General features: G+C 39.8%; 1 protein-coding gene across 4 annotated transcripts in view; it reads right to left on the bottom strand.

The window, feature by feature from the left end:
* The window catches only part of PPARGC1A (PPARG coactivator 1 alpha), a 371,513-nt gene that overhangs the window by 25,188 nt on the left and 326,311 nt on the right, over positions 1 to 20,014 (bottom strand). For 3 of the 4 annotated variants that reach the window (XM_051616631.1, XM_051616632.1, XM_051616633.1), the window contains exons 3-7: positions 7,593 to 7,787; positions 6,512 to 6,634; positions 5,395 to 5,599; positions 737 to 782; positions 555 to 628 (exon numbers count right to left, since the gene is read on the bottom strand). In XM_051616631.1, coding sequence (XP_051472591.1) covers positions 555 to 628; positions 737 to 782; positions 5,395 to 5,599; positions 6,512 to 6,634; positions 7,593 to 7,787 — 643 coding nt within the window. Of the gene's footprint in view, positions 1 to 554; positions 629 to 736; positions 783 to 5,394; positions 5,600 to 6,511; positions 6,635 to 7,531; positions 7,788 to 20,014 lie in introns of those variants that run through there. The other variant, XM_051616635.1, reaches the window with a different exon arrangement.

Genomic DNA, 20,014 nt, shown 5'->3' with positions numbered 1-20,014 from the left:
ATAAAGGTAAATTGTATAAAGTGTGCTAACAGAAGAAATAAGAGAAAGCAAGGATATAAAACTAATACAAATTTTAAAATTTACCTCTAAACTATGGAATAACTTTACAATGGTAGAGGAGAAAGCTGTTATTTGTGACATATTAATCTAGAATCGACAAAGCACTGAAACATGCAGTCACGTACAGCACCAGACTGGCCTGGAGACAGACCGGATGACATAACTTTTCCATCTGTAACATCTATTACACTGTGCTGTGGGGTTTGTCTTTGAAAGATGGTGCTCAGCAGTAAACAAATCTATAGGGAAATGGGGAAGTAGAACAGATAAATGGTTTCATTCATATTTTCCCAGAAATTATGCTCTCTTCTGTAGGTTTGGAGGCATATTTTCAAACATTCTTTCCCAGGTAACTGGATAAAAAGTCAATGCTAAAGTGCACTGAAGTTAATCTACTGGAGACCTCTGTGAGATCTTGGTGTTCATGTGGTATATTAAAATGAACAAACACACACAAGCCATGCTTAAAGAAGTCAGCACTCCCCATTTCTCACCTGCAGTTCCAGAGAGTTCCACACTTAAGGTTTGTTCAATAGTCTTGTTCTCAAATGGGGAACCCTTGGGATCACTGGAAGACAGGGCACATTTATAAAAACAAGCTGAAATGGAGTTGCTGTAGCCAAAATCTATTGAACACCCCTCCCTTTTACAAATGTTTGCACTTTTTAGTACTTACTTTGGTGACTCGGGCGTCAATGGAAGTGATAAACTTGTAGGTTTGGCTAAAGAGAAAAAGAAAATTATTATGTAATATTTTAAACACTCCATAATTCACACTAAAAAGATTTTTTTTATTATTTTATTTTGGTGCTGGAATCCCATGTTAGTCAGTTAGGGCTAAGCTCTGATAGTTCAATACCATTTCACAGAACCACAGAATGTTAGGGGTTGGAAGAGACCTCTAGAGATCACAGAGTCCAACCCCCTGTGCCAAGAGCAGGACCACCTGGGGTAGGTCACAGTAAAACATATCCAGACAGATCTTGAAAGTCCCCAGAGAAGGAGACTCCACAACCTCTCTGGGAAGTCTGTTCCAGTGCTCTGTAACCCTCACAGTAAATAAGTTTTTCCTCATCTTGAGGTGGAATTTCCTGTGTCCTAGTTTGCTTCCATTGCTCCTTGTCCTACCATAGGGCACAATTGAAAAGAGATTGGCCCCTCCTTCTTCACACCAACCCTTGAAATATTTATAAACATGAATAAGATCACCTCTCAGTCTTCTTTTCTCTAGACTAAACAGCCCCAGATTTCTCAGCCTTTCCTCATAAGACATGTGGTCCAGCCCCTTAATCATCCTTGTAGCCCGCTGTTGGACTCTCTCAAGTAAATCCCTGTCCCTCTTGAACTGGGGAGTCCAGAACTGGTCTCACTAGGGCAGAGCAGAGGGGGAGGAGAACCTCCCTTGACCTGCTGGACACACTCTTCCTAATGCACCCCAGGATGCCTTCTTGGCCACAAGGGCACATTGCTGTCCCATGGGTAGATAGATAAATAAGGAGACTCCTCCTGATTCCTTATATACTGGTACCAAAAAGGCACCTAAATTTCAACAATTATTTACATCAATTACTGCACCTCTGAAATGCAGTACACAACCCAAATGCCAAGAACCTTTCAGCAGAAGAGTGGTACATGTTAAAAAACAATGAAGAAAACTAGAGGATACACTGTGAAAATGTTATTTCTCTTAATTTAGACTACAGTTCATGTTTTATTTGAAAACAGGAGCAGCAGAGTAACTATGAAGTAACAGATCGTTATGAATATTCAGTTAATTTTACTTCTACAATATACAGTTTTGTATGTAGCACTGAGAACAGGTTGTTTCTATGAGGCCAGAATCCAACCAGTTACCGTCAAAATTTCTGAAAATTATCTTGCAAACTATGACAAGCCACAGACAGTCACAGACAATCCCAACATACACACAAAAAAAGTTCTATCTATAAAATTGCAAGTCTTTGTAGTTTTTATTCATGCAAACTTGCGTTTTCCCAAAGCAAACTAAGAACAAGGATATTGTAACACAACTAAGATTCTTTTAATTGCCAGTAAAATGTTTAAAAATTAAAAATAATATTACTTGCAAATTTTACTTTTCAGAAGTTAGATTGATGTTTAAACACAGAGAGCACTGTACCAAGAACAACAGCAGGGGATCTCTTCTGCAAATTAATTACTTAAGACAAAATGTTCCCCTTGAACACTCCTGCACTGCAGATCTTTTGTCCAGAGTGTCACTACTGCGTATTTTGTATTCCTTCTAGGCTTGGAGCTCCCATCAACGTTAAAGGATTTTATATGCAAATTGATTACTTTTATAAGCTCTAGAGCATTCCTGAAGTAATAATACATTTTTAAAAAAATTAACTCAATTCTCAAGAGCTGCATATTGTTTCTCCTCCTCCTCATATCACAATTAGAAATGGAAGCTCAGGTGTTCACCTCGAGTTCACCTTCCTCAGAAGTCAATGCCGGAGTGAGGAGATGTACCTCAACGAGCTGTCTGATCCAGCAGTGCCACTGATTTGTGCATAAAACCAGGTGCAGAAAAACTAAATGTAACCTGACACATCTTTGTGTGCATTTTACATACATCTAGGGATGCTAATGTTTGCCAGTGGCTACCTAGAGGTAAAACTGACTTAAAAAAACCAGACCTTACAGTAAGGCCCTGGAATAAACATTTATACAAAAGTTTCCACTTTTTTTTAGAGGATGAAAATGCACCTGTTCTTACCCAACTGAGGCTTTCTAAGGAAGCTGTACATGTCAGAGCTATTTAAGCCTCTAAAAAGTCTCATTCTAACTCTCATTAGTCCCACATCAGAAGATACGTATAGAATTCTGAAGCAAATCTGCCAGAGATGGGTACAGAACCAAAGCATTATCTCACACTGTATGTATTAATTTTAGGCAGGTATCACTCAATTCTCCTGCTGAGAAACTGGAATACCAAAACACCCATCAGTTTTCTTATTGCTAGGCAAGGGTTTGACCAAACAGTATTCATGCAAAAGATTCTTCCTCACATGCAGCTGCTGATACTGTAAATATTTAGCCAAGGCACTATAATTCTCCTTCCAGCCTGTTTGTTAGAGTTTCAAGGTCTACTGTGGTGGGGTTTTTTTCTTATTAAAAAGGGTTCACATGAAGTTGCTTGTCCCTGTAAACTGAAAACATTCAGGTTCAAAAGAACTAAGTTTCCTCACGGGTAGATTTCAACGCAAAACCACACATGATCTTTGGCATGACTGGGTTTGTGGACATTCCCGTGGGTTTGCAATATGTTTGCAACAGTAACCCTAAAGCAAAATACTGTTTGACTTTTGTGAGCTTATCAGAACTTCGAAAGAAAATACCAGACCTTGATTATTTTTTACAACAGCAGGAGACAATTTTCTCATATTTTTTATTAAATGTATGAACAAATGACTCCAGGTCTGCAAATACCAGTTAAATTTGCAAGGTCGATTCTGCATGAATTGACTATCCAAGCTGAAAGCATTACATTCTTGTATTTGTATTATATGCAAATCCATCGATATTGAAGTCATATATTGGTGTATAAGGCAAATTTGATGAAAAAACAACATTTCAGAAGCCTATAAATTAAACTGCAGGAATTAAAGGAGTAATTTCTCTCTGTCTGCAATTTCACCTGCAATACCACTGAAGTCACAGTCATCTGTTAAGTACTGGCAAGTTAGCAATACGTCCATTTGGACTCTCCTGACCTCTCTGTCTACACTGTTTCCACAACCCAATATGCCTTGCTTATGTGCACTGAATCTATACAATTGTCTCAGCCAGAGAAAAAAAAACGCAGCTCTGACCTGAATAGGAAGATTTTATAATTCATGCTTATGTGTGTGTGGGCATCCATCCATGTGTGTAACACGTGCATATAGCATGTTATACATGATACACCTTATCATGTATCATCCTAACACCCAAAAGTGTTACTAAAGCCCCTTGTAACTTCTGGCAGGTCTATGTTTCAGCATCATTGAAGACCCAGGTTTTACATGTACAGTTCAGTTTGGATTTTGCTGTGAAGCAGACTGGTGAAGCCATGCAGAAGGAATGGCAGTTGGCATCCAAGAAGCTCTAGGGGCAGCTGAATTTCTTTCTTACAAGAAACATTGTTCAGAGAATTTGAGACCATAATGGGAAAAACTATACACAGGATATCAGAATGTACAGCTGCAAATAGGGTATTTAGTGGTGAGAAGGGAAGGTTATTTCTATTAAGTTTGTTTAAGAGTGAAAAATCAGATTTGATGGAAGCTGAAAAAGCAGGGAGGGGGGAAGGGATAGAAGAAAAAAAGAAAAAAAAGATACAGTTTACAATTGCTGCTTTAAAAATACCAGATCAACTCATTTGGGGTCCTATCTTGATTTCTCTTGCAGCCAGTTTACTTCCATTGACTTTAGTGGAGCCATCCAGGATTTGCACTGATGTGACCAAAATAGGCACCTGGCCTTCTAGATGCCAGACCAGTATGTACACACAGGGGTATTTTAAAGTAACAGTAGCTTTAAAAAAAGCTCCCTTTAGGCTCGTAAGCTTTTACAGCTTTCCTTTATCTTGGGAACACAGGCAGGGGAAAGAGGGGGAGAAAAAGTGAGAGAGGGGGCTTTGAGTTCTTGCATCTCTGTCATAGAAGCTGCTTGTAATATAGACCAGTTCCTTATGCATTGGGGGATACTAAAAGTCAACACAAGTGTTTAGTTCTGGCCATAAAGAATCTAAATAGAGAGAGAAAGATCAGGATGGCAGCTAAACTTTCAACTATTTACAAAATAAAATTACAAACCGGCATTCCAGCTTGAACAGGAATGACACATTTATTGCTTTCTCTGTAGCAGTAAGAGCACTATTTATTGTCTCTTAAGGACTATGTGGCAGGTTAACAATGTCTTCAGTTTTACGCTAGCAAAAAAGAAAGAAGCTCACTAATGAACCAGCCTGCCCAGCTTGTTTAGAGGTATAATGATTTCTTAGTGGTACAGTACTCTGTGAATAAATATCTCCAGCTAGCCTGGTACATTAACATGTGGTACTTGTTAAAACTTCTTTTTCCCTGAGATTCCTTTTCTGAGGTTGGAAGGGGATAGAGACAGGATTAAAATTGTTCAAAAGCTAAATCTAGCCAACTAATCCTAACTTCATTACACTGTTTTAAAAATCTCTCTATACTGAGGAGATGCCAGATTTACAATACCAACGCAAAGAACAGGAGAGGTATCGAGGGTATCCACAACTGTGGTATTTCAGCTTCTCAGCATTACTGCTGGTACCAAAGCCATCTTCTGTGGTGCCACACCTACCTTGCAGATGATTTGTCTGAGACTGCAGATGAGGCTTCCTTTTGGAGATGCATTTCTCTTTGCTGCTGTTCCTGTTCTCTGCTGGTTTGGTCTGAGGAGGGTCATCATTTGTAGTCAGATATTTGAGAAGTTCAGAGCAGGGACGCCTTTGAGGCTTTTGCTGTTGACAAATGCTCTTTGCTTTATTGCTCCATGAATTCTCAGTCTTAAAAACAGGGCATAATAAAATAAAATAGAATAAAATAAAGCTAAAATTAGTGAGCTGAACCTTATCAGAATGGATATAGGTTTTCTGAAGAGATGAGATTTTCAATGAAGTGCTCAGTCTAAGTGTACTAGATCTATGAGCTGTGAATAATTGTTTGCAGAACAAGGAAAGAAAATTACATTTAAAATTCCTAAATGACATTTATGCAGCTTTTTATTTCATTTCTCCTACATTTCAATGCTCCTACTCAGCAACATGTAACTAACAAGACCCTACAGCACCTTCACTGTGAACAAAAAATAAGCTGGTTTAAACCTTAATTTGCTGCTGATTGCTTAAGCCCAGTATTCACAACTCTCATAAGTACCCCTAAATGCTCTGTTTTCAGTTACAGTGAATGGCAAGACAAACATCGTTTAATACTGCCTGCTAACAGAATTATGTCAGAGCCCCCATTCTATCCAATTAATGGCTGATACACATCTTTTGCCAAGAATCCAGTGTCATCTTTCTTAGCTCAGACAGCTGGTAAAATGGCAGTCCCACATCCTGGAGTCACTCATAAACACCATCAGTCCATCAGCAAATTTTATTGTACCCCCTACTACTCTAGATATCAATAAAGTAGGCTAGAGTAACAGACGGTGGGACTACAACTGGACTCTGCCAAGAGAAAAAGCATAAATGAAATATTCAGAGCATAAAGAAGCTCAGGTGATTTCAGGAACCCAGTCTATAATCTGTTCACATTTTTTTTTAAGTAGTTGCAAGATAGTATGCAGATTAATACAATACATACAGATCTACTGCCTGCTAGGTCGCTAAAAGCATGAAAGTCCTTGTTACACTATTTTGTTATTTTCTTATTCTTTTTTTTTGTTATTGTTAGTACAAAGATTAAGTTTGTACCTTAACAACCACAGGGCTTGTTCTGATCCTGTGATTAGTGTTTGCATGGTTTTGTGTGCTGAGACCACTGCATTCATTGTAATTTAGCTGAGTGTTGGCTGGAGCCAGCAAGAGCTTCTTAAGCTACAAACACATCAGGGAAAGGGAGGTGGAAGGAAAAGAGTAAAGTTATGCATCTTTATGGATTAAAATTACTAATCTACATTTTTGCACAGTTACTTAAAATTAGCAATATCAATTTCAGCAAGTAAAGTACAATAAAACAGAAAGAAGGGCTCAATATTCCCCAGAGCAAACAGATTTTATTTTCTTCTGGTTTAGCAGTTTATTTCTGCTTCCTTTACTGCAGTATACTGCAGGGCAAGCAGAAATGACAGGGGTCTTGGATTTTGGAATCCATGGCAAAATAAAATTATTGGCGATCTGTTTGACAGAAGAGGCCTCTGATCTAAACAGAGACACTAACTTCAACAGACTAATGGATACAGTGTCAAGATGCAGGTATCTCACTCTGCTTCCGCAGAAGCCAGCAATAAGGGGCTTTCAGCAGAAACAGAATCACATCTCAAACTGGTTTTACCAAGCAAAATGCATATAAGGTTTCACCTACTTCCTCACCCAAGGTTCGGATTTGCCCTGATTAGCACTAAGCTGGTGGTTACTGGTCAAATCAATGTTAAAGGCACAAAATCAACCCCACGTCCTCCCAGATTCAATGGGCCCTTTTTTAACAGATCACCAAAAGTGACATCTAAACATACACAGAGAAAAATAGCCCCAGAAATGAAATATGAGTTAATAACCATTACCCTAACTTATTGGAACAGAATAATAAGCAAAAGTGTCAGCCATTAGCAAAAGAATCTCCAAAGCAATCTCTTCAACACACTTTTAAATAGATTCCCTTATTAGTCATCTTAAGGCTATTTCATGGGCTTTTTTCCCCACTTAATTTTCAGTTCTTGATTTTCCTTTTCAGTCTAAATGAAAAGTCCAGACCTTACTGTGACTACATCATACCCATGCAGCGGGTAGCCAGAGGCACATCCAATTCTTGTTAAACAGTAGGAAGGGTTCTTACTAGAGACGGCTCTTCTGCCTCCTGAGTTGGAGGGGTGCCGTCGGGCATTGGGGAAGGGCTAGTGGCATTTTCGTTGGTCACATCTCCATCTGTCAGTGCATCAAATGAAGGCAATCCATCCTCATCCACAGGGATGCTGTCCAGTGTTTCAGTGAGAACGGCTAGCAAGTTTGCCTCACTCTCTTCATCTATCTTCTGTGGGAGGGGACAAAAAAAAAATGCAGAACCAGGTGAGAAGAGAAAAGGAACAAAATGATGCCTCTATATGTGAAAAGCAGTCAAAACATAGTTAAGCCAGCCCTTGAAACTGAAACCTGCAACAGAACCTCAGAAGATGTAATTAAGCACAACAAAAGGATCCATCTCTGCATCCAATAGAAAACTCTTTGCACTCACAGTGTATCGCTCTAGTTTACTTTTCTTCCACAATTCTTTTATTTTTTTTTAATCTGGTGTTACGAATGATAAGTGATCACCCAGGAATAATATTACAGGACGTGTTTAAGCTGCTGATACATAACGATGGTGTCAGCCCAGGCTGTCTCTTTCTTTCTCTTTTCAACACTGAATATCAGCTAATTGACCTGACAAAATTACAAGAATCAGAGAATAAGACAGCTCATCAGAATACCACAATGAATCATGGTAAAATTTGGAAAACCTTTTTCACATATGCAGCCTGGCATAAGTGAGAAAGGGCTTCCCTTTCATATTTCTGGAAAACTTTGCTCCAAACCCCCAAACGAACACCTTCTTACTCCTGAGCATCTGGCATAAGACAAGCTATCAGGATGCATATTGTAAATAGCAGGCTCTTTGGGTTTCTTTCAAACAAATATACTAGGCCTTTGAAGTTGTCCTTTCGAGTTATGGCATTTGAGTGTTCAGTGTGACTATTATATGCATTTATCAGATTCCTAATGCAATTATAAAAAGTAGATAAATTCCTAATCAGATGTGGCTATAATGTTAATTTATGTTAGATATCATACTTCAGCAACAAGACTTCCTTTTTCTCAAATTGAGTAAATTTAAACGCCTTCTGATTTTTAATGAAATATAGTCCCTACTGTATATTAAAGTAGAGATTTTTCAGAATACTGACTGTTCTGAGGAACAGAATTGTGTAAAAATCATTATATATATTTTTCAGAAAGACTGGAAATAGATTGTGACAGAACAATTATCTAGGATTCCTAGGCTGATCCTAGTGCTACAAAAGTAAATGGAAAGCCTTTCACTGATTCTAGAGATATGAAATTGAGAGTTTTTCCACCAGCTTCGGAGTGGCTCATCATGCTCCAGGTTCACACTATGAAGAGATTTCAGCTATGTTCAAATCTCACAGTTTAAAAGTGAACTAGCAAGGAATATAACAGTATGAGAAACATGCAAACAAAAACCCAAATTTAAAAAGTGAACTACAAAATATTTCCAGTTACACCTCAGAAAAAAAAAAAAAAGACATTTAAGTGAATGTGGGTATCCTCTTAGCATGACTTTTTTTAGTAATACTTCTATCTACCAGACTCCAAACAGAGCTGCTCATAAACCACACAGATAATTGCTCCTGCCAGGCTTCTCTGCCAAATCCCACCTCAAGGCTTCTTACAGAAAAACTCAGTCTTTGAGCTAGAAAGCTATGGCAGAGCACAAACTGTTCTGGTGTTTACAGCACCATCCCCAAGAAACAAGTAAACACTGAGGCAATGTTAATGCTAAGGAGAAGCATTTACTTAGAAGGCCAAAAGGGGCTTGGCCATTGAGAAAAAGAGTCTAAGTTTCGCTATCTGGTGGTTTCCACCATACCAAGCAGACACATGCACAGTGCCGTGGTAATTCAGTGTGCAAAGGAGGGAAATAAGCAGATGTGAGCCACCCTGTGAATAAAATCATGCTCCAAATCCAGCTTTTCACAGCCATTTTTTGAGAGGAAAATTACAGTGTCACTTCTAGAAAAGTTCAAACAGGCATTATGGGAAAAAACCCCACACCTTTGCAATGTAACAAAGTGCTGACTTTTTTCCCCAATAGCATTTGAAGCCCATCACAGGCAGTGGGACGAATCACCCCCTCAGTCCTGGGGTGGCCACGGAGGGGTCTGGCTGCCTGACCCCCACACCAGGAACTGGTGTAGCTGGCGGGGCACATCGCTAAGCCTTACAGCTTAAAAATATAGCAACAAAGCTGGAAGTGTTACTATTTGTAATGGGAAATGCCTTCTTTAATAATAGCATGCCAGAAGAAACTCTGATATTTGCTGTTAGCTGCTCAGCTCTCATGCTTCAAACAGACATTCAAGTGAGCTGACATTCAAGAACAGAAAGTTGAGTGGACACTGGTCCTCATCACAGCAATTTCAATTAGTTTTGTACAAGTTTCAACATTCAAACACCCCAGAGAAAGCACAGGATGTGACAAAGAGGACTCTGTTAAACAATTAATGTCACTTTCCATTATTGCTTCAGTCCCAATTTACAGAGCAAATAAATCAAAGTCACCACAGATGAAGCACACTAGCTGGCTAACACATGTCTATTCACAAACGACATGGCAGAAGGAACACATTAGTCAAGAAAATGACATTGTAGATAACCTTTTAAAGGTTTGACTATGCTATTGCTCCTAATTGTCTTAAATTGCTGTTTATAAAGAAATACAATAATTAGATACAGCAGAAATGGCGCTGAGGGAAGATGCAGAGGGAGAGATGGTTGGCTACATCCACATTTGCGCAACAATCACTGAAGCAGCAGCTTTCTGTTTTGCTGTGGTAACCTGAGTCTTGGTGTTGACAGCACTGGGGAGAAGCAATGCCATGGCCAAATGGAGGCTCTTTCATGGCTTCAGCACTGTCACCACAGAAGTTCATGTTTCAGACTGGCATCCAACCCGCACATCGCACAGCCTTGGTGAATCAGGAGGAGCTGAGCATCTTCAATCTCCACCGAGGTCAGAGGAAGCACTATGTGCTCTCAGGAACTTGCTCCACCATGTTCCTAACTTTCAAGCAAGGTCTCACTAAAAGGGTTTGCTTCCATCTAAAGGAGGAGATCCTAAGTATTCAGACCACCTAAATGTACTACAGTGTGTAAGAAAAAGGCGTGGAGGACAATCTCAAACATCAAGTTACAAGGCAAACACATGCACTTATTAAACACTTACAAAACCAATAATGACCGCATCTTGCTAACTAATGGGTCTTTTTAATGCAGAAGCAGTTATGCATCACTTCCCAACCACACTGCAGGAACTTCTTAACATCCTTGGTCGTTAGTTTAACATAAACGCATCAGAGCCAGAGGGGTTTTGACCGCTGTAAATTTTTACCCAGCTGAAGGATCCAAGGAACCTGAGTATGTCACTGAACACACGCACTTCCATGTTTCTGACAGCAAAAGTTTCTAGCGTGTCCAGAATGGCATTAGCTCTCAAAATAATTAAGACTTGGCATTTGTGTCACTGTGCATGGGCAAACACAGTGGCTAGTGCTGAAAACTGCCAGAACACCAACCGGTCCCCAAAATGAGTGATCCAGGTGCCTAAAGACCATGAAAACTGGGCTATTGCCTGCTTTTACATGTTTTGCTCTAGTGATTTAATATTTCTACAGCACTAAAAAGAATTGTCTGTCTGAAAACACTTTATTAGTTGTGTAACAATCTTATTCTAATTGGGTTTTTGCCTTCAGTAAAATGTCTCCAGAGATACTCTCTCTTGGCCAGTGAAAAGCTATATGAAATGAGTTGATAATTTACCCACACAAAGGTATTTAAATCCTCTACCCTTGATAATTCTTTCTCTTTTGCTTATTCTGCCTATTCATGGAGACGAGTTCACCTCGTGGTTAGCATTTTATGTCTGTAATACCTGTTACTTGTCAGCAATCTTACTACAGAGGCCAAAGACTGAGTTGTAATGGAGACTCAGCCACCTTGTCTTTCATGTGCACCCCTTTAAAGTGCATATATTGAGCAACATTGTGATTTTTCCTTAGAATTTTCTTCCTTTAAAAAATAATGCAAAATTTTTAAACCACCACCATTGCCATCATCAATCCCTTCTTGAAATCCTTGAAGCCAGTGTGTAGATGTCCTGACTCAGGACTCTTCTGTAGCTCTCCTGCAGTCAGCACAGGTATGCTGATTCACTCCAGAAAAGGGTCAAATCATCTTTTCCAAATGTTACTAATATTTCCAACATCTTCCCTCTGTTTGATCCCGCTTCACCTTTCATTTGTGGCTATTACATGCAAAGCTTTTTGCTTACTGTATCTCAAGAAGTGAAATCAGCTAATGAATGAGGATGCTCTGAAATTTCTTTACTGTTTATTTTAACAGTGCAGGGGCCCATAATGATTCACACTGAAAGATCAGGGTCTTAACTGCAGTATTAATCCACAGCCCTGAGGAGCTGGGAGCAGTGGCAGCTTGCCACATTTTTGTAAAAAGCCCAGGAAACTTTGGGACAGTTCTGCAGCTGGTAGAAGCTGTCACCACTCCAGCAGCCCAGCTCAGTAAGCAACTGAGAGCAGCCAGGTGTACACCTGAATTCATGAGGGATCACCCTTTCAACATATCAACTCATTTCCCCTCAGTAGCCTAAGATCTATTCATAGCACTATTAACAAAGAAAATAAAAGATCTTCCTCCAGCTGAAAATATCCCAGTGATCTAAAAATACTAATACATTATGGCACTGTTTTCAAAAGCACAAAAATTACTTGTGAGAACATCTGGGACTTCCAACAGCATTTAATTCCTTAATGACACATTTTGGAATAAGAATGTCCTTAAATCACCACTAGGAGAAACAAGGGGTACAGTTTTTACACTTCAGGATGCAAAGGCACCAAAATGCTTGCCAACACCACTGCAGCCCTGAGCACCTCCCATCAGCAAACATGCAGGAGTAGGGGCAGATGGCATCTCAGCCCTGGCCCCACAAACCAAGCTTTGCAGTATGAGAATAAGGAGCCACAGGCTGGGCAAAAGCACAGGGAAGTTAGGAGGAGGGAAGGGATTAGGATGCAAGCTGGTCTTCCTGCTCCTGCCAATGAAAAACGAGAGCTGAGATCAAAGATGGTGAAAGGGAAGAATTACAGCCCAAGTTTTCCTTCTTCTGGAGCAGAAGAGGCCCACCTGCACTGGCACTGGCACAGACAATGACTTTGCTGTCTTCTCAATCTGCTGTCCAAGGCAAGTGCCTCCTTCTCCTTGACTTAGAGCTGGCTGTACCTGGCAGTATTTTCTCCCAAGGCCAAAGAGGAATCAGTAGTCCAAATGGAAAACTCTTTACTCCACCCCACCTGCTCACAACCAGTTCCATTCCATTATATATTCTGAGAAGCATTTCAGCTTTTATTTTACTGTTCAACTGCTCTGCAAATCCTTAGACATCCTGTGCTCTCTTACAGTAAAAATCCACATGATGCATTTGCATTAGAACATTTTTCCAAGGTCTGTTAGTCTGGTCCCCAAGAGACACTCTCATAATTGAAATGCTTAAGTCCAGAGCTATCAATTATCTTTAAAAACAAAATGGAGTTCCACTAGGAGAAAATTACAGCCAAGTTTCTTTATATGTAGTAGAAATGTGGGGATTAATTATCACCACCTCTGTGCAAATGCCTTTAGGGTATGGGAAGAAAACAAGAGATCTTCTTTTTGAAGGAGACAGAGATACTCACACTACTCACACACACATGGCAAAAAACACTTGAATGCAGAGCTCACCTTCTGATCTCAGCAGTCCCATTGCACAATATAAGGACTGCATATGTATCTCATCTGTAGGACCAATCACATCTCCATATTTATGTAAAAGCTTCATTCCAACTGGATTTCTGGAGATATTGTACAGACCTGAAGAAACATGCTCTGCCATCCCACTCTCCCCCCCCAAACAATGTTAAAAAAATACTGTAATCATACACAATGCAGGTACTGCAATGCTTTACTTTCAGAGCTGGGTCCCTGGAGTGGAATGAACTCCCAGCGTTGCTCCCAGTGACATTATGGCACTGTGAGAAGGGTCCATCCAAGGACCACAGTCTGAAAGAGGCAGGAGCACCTCCAGCATCCATTTCCCCCCTTCCTTCTCCAGGGTATAACAACATAAAAATATTTATTATTATATTTATATTGTTATTCATAAAATCAACATGGTGTATATTTCTAGTCTTAAGAAGTTCTCATGTTTAATCTTAGAAACTGAACTCAGGTTACTTTCTCTTTGGAAGAGAGAGACACTGACCTGACATTGTGCAACTTCATCACAGTGCAAAACAGCACAGGCCATTTGCAAATAGGCTTTTCTTTAAGATCGTGCCCTTGATCACTCGAAGTAATGCTGCCACAGGTCCTGTGAGGAACACATCTTCTCAGGTGAAAAGTCTAACCTTTCTGCTCTATGCTAAACGTGTCATTTTAAAAGAGCCTACTAAATATTCTTCTACCAGAAAGTCACTTTTTTATTGCTTCTAACAAGTTGTTGCAGTTCAGAAGTTTCCATTACAGCCTGGCAATTAAGTTTCTAACAAACTGAAGAGCTACTCGTTGACTTACTCATCTCCCAAACTGGGGACCCAGCTACAAACCTATAACACGTTTTACATCTTCTGACCAAAATTCATTCACATTTTGCAAGACATTTCAATTTCATTACTGTAAACTACATCCTTCCCCTCTATGATAGTAATCTTTGATTCTGGGGAAAAGACAAAACAAAAAAATCATCCAAGAGCAAGCTATCATGCCATTGCCTGTGTTACGGGGAGAAATGATAAGATATTGCTGTGCTGGAATTGGTGCACCAGTGGTAGACTCAATATCAAAAATTTATGGTAATTGAAACCACAGAACCTTTGGAAATGCAGTCAATTTGACTCAGTATCAAAAGGTCACTCTATTCAATTTATACTTGATGCTGAGCACAATATTGAGAAAACACCTGAAAGCAAATATTCTTATCAGCATTTTGAACCTCAATATTTACTGACTACATAGGCTAATTTGCTGATTACTAAATAAATGCATTACCTATGTTTTGGACTGGGTTAGCTCACCAGAGGGGCTTTTAAACTTATCCAGGACTTGACACTGTAGAAGACACCAAGCCTCTTACCAAGAACTGCGTGTCCATAATGCCATGGATGTACTATCGTGCCTTCTTACCTAGTGCCAGGAAAGACCACTTCAAGGGGAAATGCAGTAGGAGAAGATGTGGCATGTTCTGTCCAGCCTGTGGTGGGCTAGGTTTGGGCAGAGCTCTGAATGACTGAAGCACAAAACTCTACCTACAGCTTAGGCGGGGAAAACAGAGAAAAGGGCAGGAGTGTGAATCATAGAATCATAGAATGCTTTGGTTTGGAGAGGACCTTAAAGATCATCTAGATCCAAACACCCTGCATTGGCAGGAACACCTCCTATGTTGAAAGGGGAGTAAGAGCCTTGTGAAGGGCCACAGAAAAAAGTGTACAATAGCTCACTGCCCAGGTTGCAAGAGGGTACTCAGGCTGCCCTCCGAGCCCACCATCCAGCACATGGCACCTCTCACTCAGCCCCCCTTTCACAGATACTGTTCATGCACATTATAAGGTCCCGAGGAAAAACTCAAACCGATTTTTAAAATTATTATTATGTACTTAAAATATACAGGAGGGTAGAGAGTCATAGCTCCTGGCCAAGAGTCTCAACAGAAACAAGATCTAACAGGGAATGACTACTGCAAAAAGAGGGAAGCAGAAGGAAGGCTACAGCATGAGGCAAGGAAGATGTTTGGGACTCTCTCCATTGCAGTGCTTTTAGTGATGGTGTCAGCAGTATTTCAGTCCAAATAGTCAAACACTGCTTGCCTCAGATTTACCTGTTTACTTGATTTAGTAGGGTACATGCAGGAGGTTTTTCAACATTCATGTACCTTTGTTAAGGCAGGATGGCATGTTCTGGGAAAAAAAAATTACATATATTTCTCAGTGATTATTTCGCACATGTAAGTGATGAAAAAACTTTTTCCTCTTGATAATGACAGACATCTCTAAAACCACACTTGAGAGGTAGGATAGACTCAACATTTGCAAACTATGAAGCATAATCTTGTAACTTTTGCTCATGCTCTAGTTCAGTGTTGCATTTGCTTTAGTTTAATTATACTGGATGGGTCAGAATGTCTATTATAATTCCTGCCTCTTTCTAGAGATTTATGACTCTATACATATATAAATTTCAGAGTAAAATTATATAAAATATAGTAGAGAAGGTTTTATATATATTTTAAAATTATGTTCAATTATGTGAAGACAGTTTTTTGTGAGAACAGAACACATACTCAAAAACTCCTTTTTAAACAGCAAAATAAGACCCTTCTTTCTGGTGCTTTTAGGATCAACTTAATTAAATGCTTTTTATGATGTTCTAATTTTGCAGCATTTTCAGCTTCATCAAACCTACACACCATACCTGTTGAATAGGTACAGCAAACACAAGTCTCACAAGAAGAAAAACACCAGTTTTCCTTAGACCTGCAGCATGAATGGATCGGTACATCATTAATACATCTGGGCTTCCCATCAATTTTTATCATGATCTAACTGGATGGCTGCCATCTGCTCTGTGCTGGCTTACAGGGTTTATTCAGATACAGGACAAAAACTTGTTTACAAGGATAAAGATGCATTTTCTCTATATGTTTTACCTATGTAGCTGTACTCCCATCTTTAAGTGTCAAAGCAAGGGCTCCAATATCCTCCTGGTATGTACAAGCAGATGTGTTGAGTGACACACATACTGCTTACAAAGGTAGTTTAGCTAGATAAAATAAAGATAGCAGACATGAGCCCTAAAAAATCTTAGGAAATCACCATGAAGAGGAAAAAAGTATCTTTAGATATTTGTGTTCTACCCTTACAAGCTAAAAAAGTTCCAAAAAAACCTCAGTGTTGTTCCCATATGTAAGGAGATAGCCGAGAGAACACCCCAGGTACCCACACTGAGAATGTCCTAAGCTGAGAGCAATAAAAGACTCCTTTGTAATGAAGCACCAAGTGACAATGTGGAGATGCCACACTAAAGAAGGTGCTAACAAAGTATAGGGTTTAACACAGCACAGATCACAGGTGCATCTTGCTGGGCTTTTCAGTTCGTTTTTACATTCCCAGAAAAATGTAAGCTTGTCCAGCAGCTCTCCCCTCAAAAGCAGAGACTGAACAGTGCATCCTGATAAACCTCTACAATCACCAAGGGCATTCCTCAGGATGAGATGTGTCTGAATTTTCTGCCAGTTAAGCATTTGGATTCATTTAGATGTCTCACAATATCCTTTACTATGTACTTTCTTGATTTGTCACTAGGTGCTAAGACTTAATGTTCTTTCAATGCAATTTTGTGTATGCAAATAGAATCGTAAACTAGAGACAGTGATTTTAAAACTGAAAACATAAAAAAAATTAAAGATCACAGGAGAGTTATCTGTTGCAAAGCCTCCTCTAGAGCATGTCCACTGTTGGCAGGTTTCTAAGTTTCCCTGACCTCACTAGTCTTCACTGATAATGTTGATAACATGGGATTGACACTAAAATGTAAAACTAATTTGCTAGTTTACACTAAAGCTACCACCTTGTTCATTAACCCTTAACCAGTCTAGCAGTTATGTTGCACATGTGTACAGTGGTATACACTACAGTTCCCACAGCAGTTGCCTCTTTCTTTGACTTTCTTAGTCAAAACTGAATATATTGCTCATTCTCTGCTAGTCTTTTAAGAAGATGTGGTCCTGATCACCAGCCCTCCACCTGTAAAATGTAGAAGATTGTCTTTTTCTTTGGGAGGCACTGACACTAACCAGTCCCTTTTTCATCAGAAATAATGAAAATGAACCTGAGCTTCCCCTCCCCCCCCATCTTTAAAAATGAACTGTAACAGGCAGTCAGGTTCAGCTGTATCTATTAATGCACAAACTACCATTATTAATTAGGCTGTAAGTTCCTTTAGGCAGAGACTGCCTTTTTGTTATGTGTTCACACACCTTTCACAATGGTGTCCTGATTCACAATGGAGCTTTGGGATGCTGCCACAGTACCTACAATAAATAATTTTGGGTACTTCTATTTAATCCTTCTAGTAATCAAAAGAAAAAGAACTTGGGCCACATGTTCAGTTGCTGTAAATTAGGGCCTCTCCACAGGTTTTAATGAAGTTATGCATAATAACACTAGCCAGGAACCTGGTCCTCTGCTTTTTGGGTATGTTGATGCTGAAGCTTCTGCACCAACCTGTACCAGCCTGTCCTGGGACAAATGGCAGTCCAGCCAGAAGCCAGTAAGGGCTAATTTTTCCTCTTTATTGAGTAAGTTTTGCAGCTGAACAGTACATTGCTATGACTAAGAAGATGAGTTGAAAAGTGGCTCAGGTTCATCTTGCCTACAATGTGGTAGATGCTGTACTCACATTTCCTACTGGAAATGTACTGATAAATTTGTTTATATCAAGTATATCTTCAATTTAAAAGTTATTCCCATTGAAGTTAACACAAGTTCTAATTTGAGCCTATGTAGCTGCTAGACGCACAGCCAAAACCCCATGGGATGTGTCAAACCCCAGGAATAATAAGCAAATAGCAGCCATCTGCATACCAAACCAGATGACTGGTTTCAACACAGCCTGTGTTTTCCTGGCTCAGATGGCATCCCTTTGTGTTAAGACATTTTGCCCGGCTCTATCAGCAGCCAAAACAAGCAGCAAGAATGAGAGGAAGGGACTGTGTACCAGTAACAGCCCAAGAGGTGAGAGCTGCACTCCTGATCCAGTGTCCCGCAAAGGGGAAACCTATTTAAGTGACAATTCTGGGGGAAGAAGGCTGGAGCTACTACCATAAACCAGGCAGTACGACCTCTGCTTCTACCTGTTTCAGACAGAGGACAGGACACTCTGCTGACAGGAGCGGGTGGGACCAGTTGTGTTTAAGTAGCAATAAAATGCTGTTTTGTAAACATATATAAGGATCACATACACACCACCAGAGAGGAAGGAGGGAAAGGAAAGAAGAGGGAGGAAGGGGAAAGGGAGAGAGCAAAGAAAGTAAACACGGGTGTAATTCATTCTATGCATTAGGAGAGGGAACCACATGGTATTTCCAGTAACAAAATCTATCCGTAAGTAAATAATATTGCAAAGTTTTATGCACCTGGAGGCCCAACCACCAGCATGCAATAAGCACCAGTGTTTTACAGATGCAGAAGACCTTGCGCCCTGTTTTGACAGCAAAGTGTGCCCCAACCTGAGTGCTGGTGGCACAGGGAGCATAATGCTGACCCCAGCTTGACTTCCCTTGGATTAGAGCAGCACAAACCAAGCATCACCCAGAAAAGTCAATGGAGTTAAACCAGGACAGATTAAGTGTAAGTGAGAAGAAAATCAGGCCCTTTATGTCTGCCATTCCTTCCCAGAGAAAAAGTAAAGGCATTCTTTTTTCCTCAAACGCATCGACAGCAACAGCATAAACTGCTGTGATTGGGTTTCACTGGTGGCAATGCAGAAATGTTTCTTTCCATTAGGCTGGGTCTATAAAATCCTCCTTTCGTTCCTGCGTTTCTACAATTTCCAAACAGCAAAACCTGACATCTTGGTTTCTGCCAAGCAACACTTAATAGTGGTATATTTGAAAAAAAAAAAAAACCACCAAAAAAACCCAAACTGTATGAAGAAAGCTCTTAAGCCAAGATAGGCTGAGCATTTTCACCACAAGTGGTTTGTTTTAGCTATCTCTCTGCCTCCTGTAAGACAGAAATCAGACAGCTTACTGGCTTAGCTTGTTAGGCCAGGTTAAAGGGATGCAATGCTGAAAGGCTCTTACAGAAGCTTACCCTTGGACTAAAAATAGCAGGCACTAGAGAATTATCTTAAATACTACCAAACTTGCTCTGCACTGTGAATGCAGATAACTGTAATATGTTTCCATTTTTGGTAGTTTTAGAGCTTTTGAAAGTTATGCTCGCTTCAGCTGACTATTTAATTAGTTTCTGATTCTATTTGCCACTTTTTCTCTCAGAGATATAGCCTGAGGGGTACTTTGCCTATGAATCCTTTGTATTTAGCAGCACTGCTATTGTTAACATCTAATGAGCTCTTGGATTTGCCAAACACTCAGCACAGGTACAAACGCTTCTTTGAAATATAAATGTTTAACACACAGCAAATAGCAAATCAAAAGATACTCTAACGCAGTGTCCTCACTCTCTCATTGCATGTCTCCTCAAAAGAGAGTAAAAATTAAAATCTGCTTTATTATGTTTAATTCTGAAATTCCAAAATGTGCATCTGAGTAAGATATTTTTAGCTTACTGCCTGGGATTTTAGAAGAAAACAAAATTATTTTTGGTACCCTAAGAGGACTGGCACATACGAGCAAGGGAGGGTCTCACACAA

The sequence above is a fragment of the Apus apus genome, chromosome 4 (assembly GCF_020740795.1).
Source record: "Apus apus isolate bApuApu2 chromosome 4, bApuApu2.pri.cur, whole genome shotgun sequence".
In the NCBI taxonomy this organism is placed as follows: Eukaryota; Metazoa; Chordata; class Aves; order Apodiformes; family Apodidae; genus Apus; species Apus apus.
The sequence above is the reverse complement of the archived record's forward strand: the minus strand, read 5'-3'. Positions and strand labels throughout refer to the sequence as shown.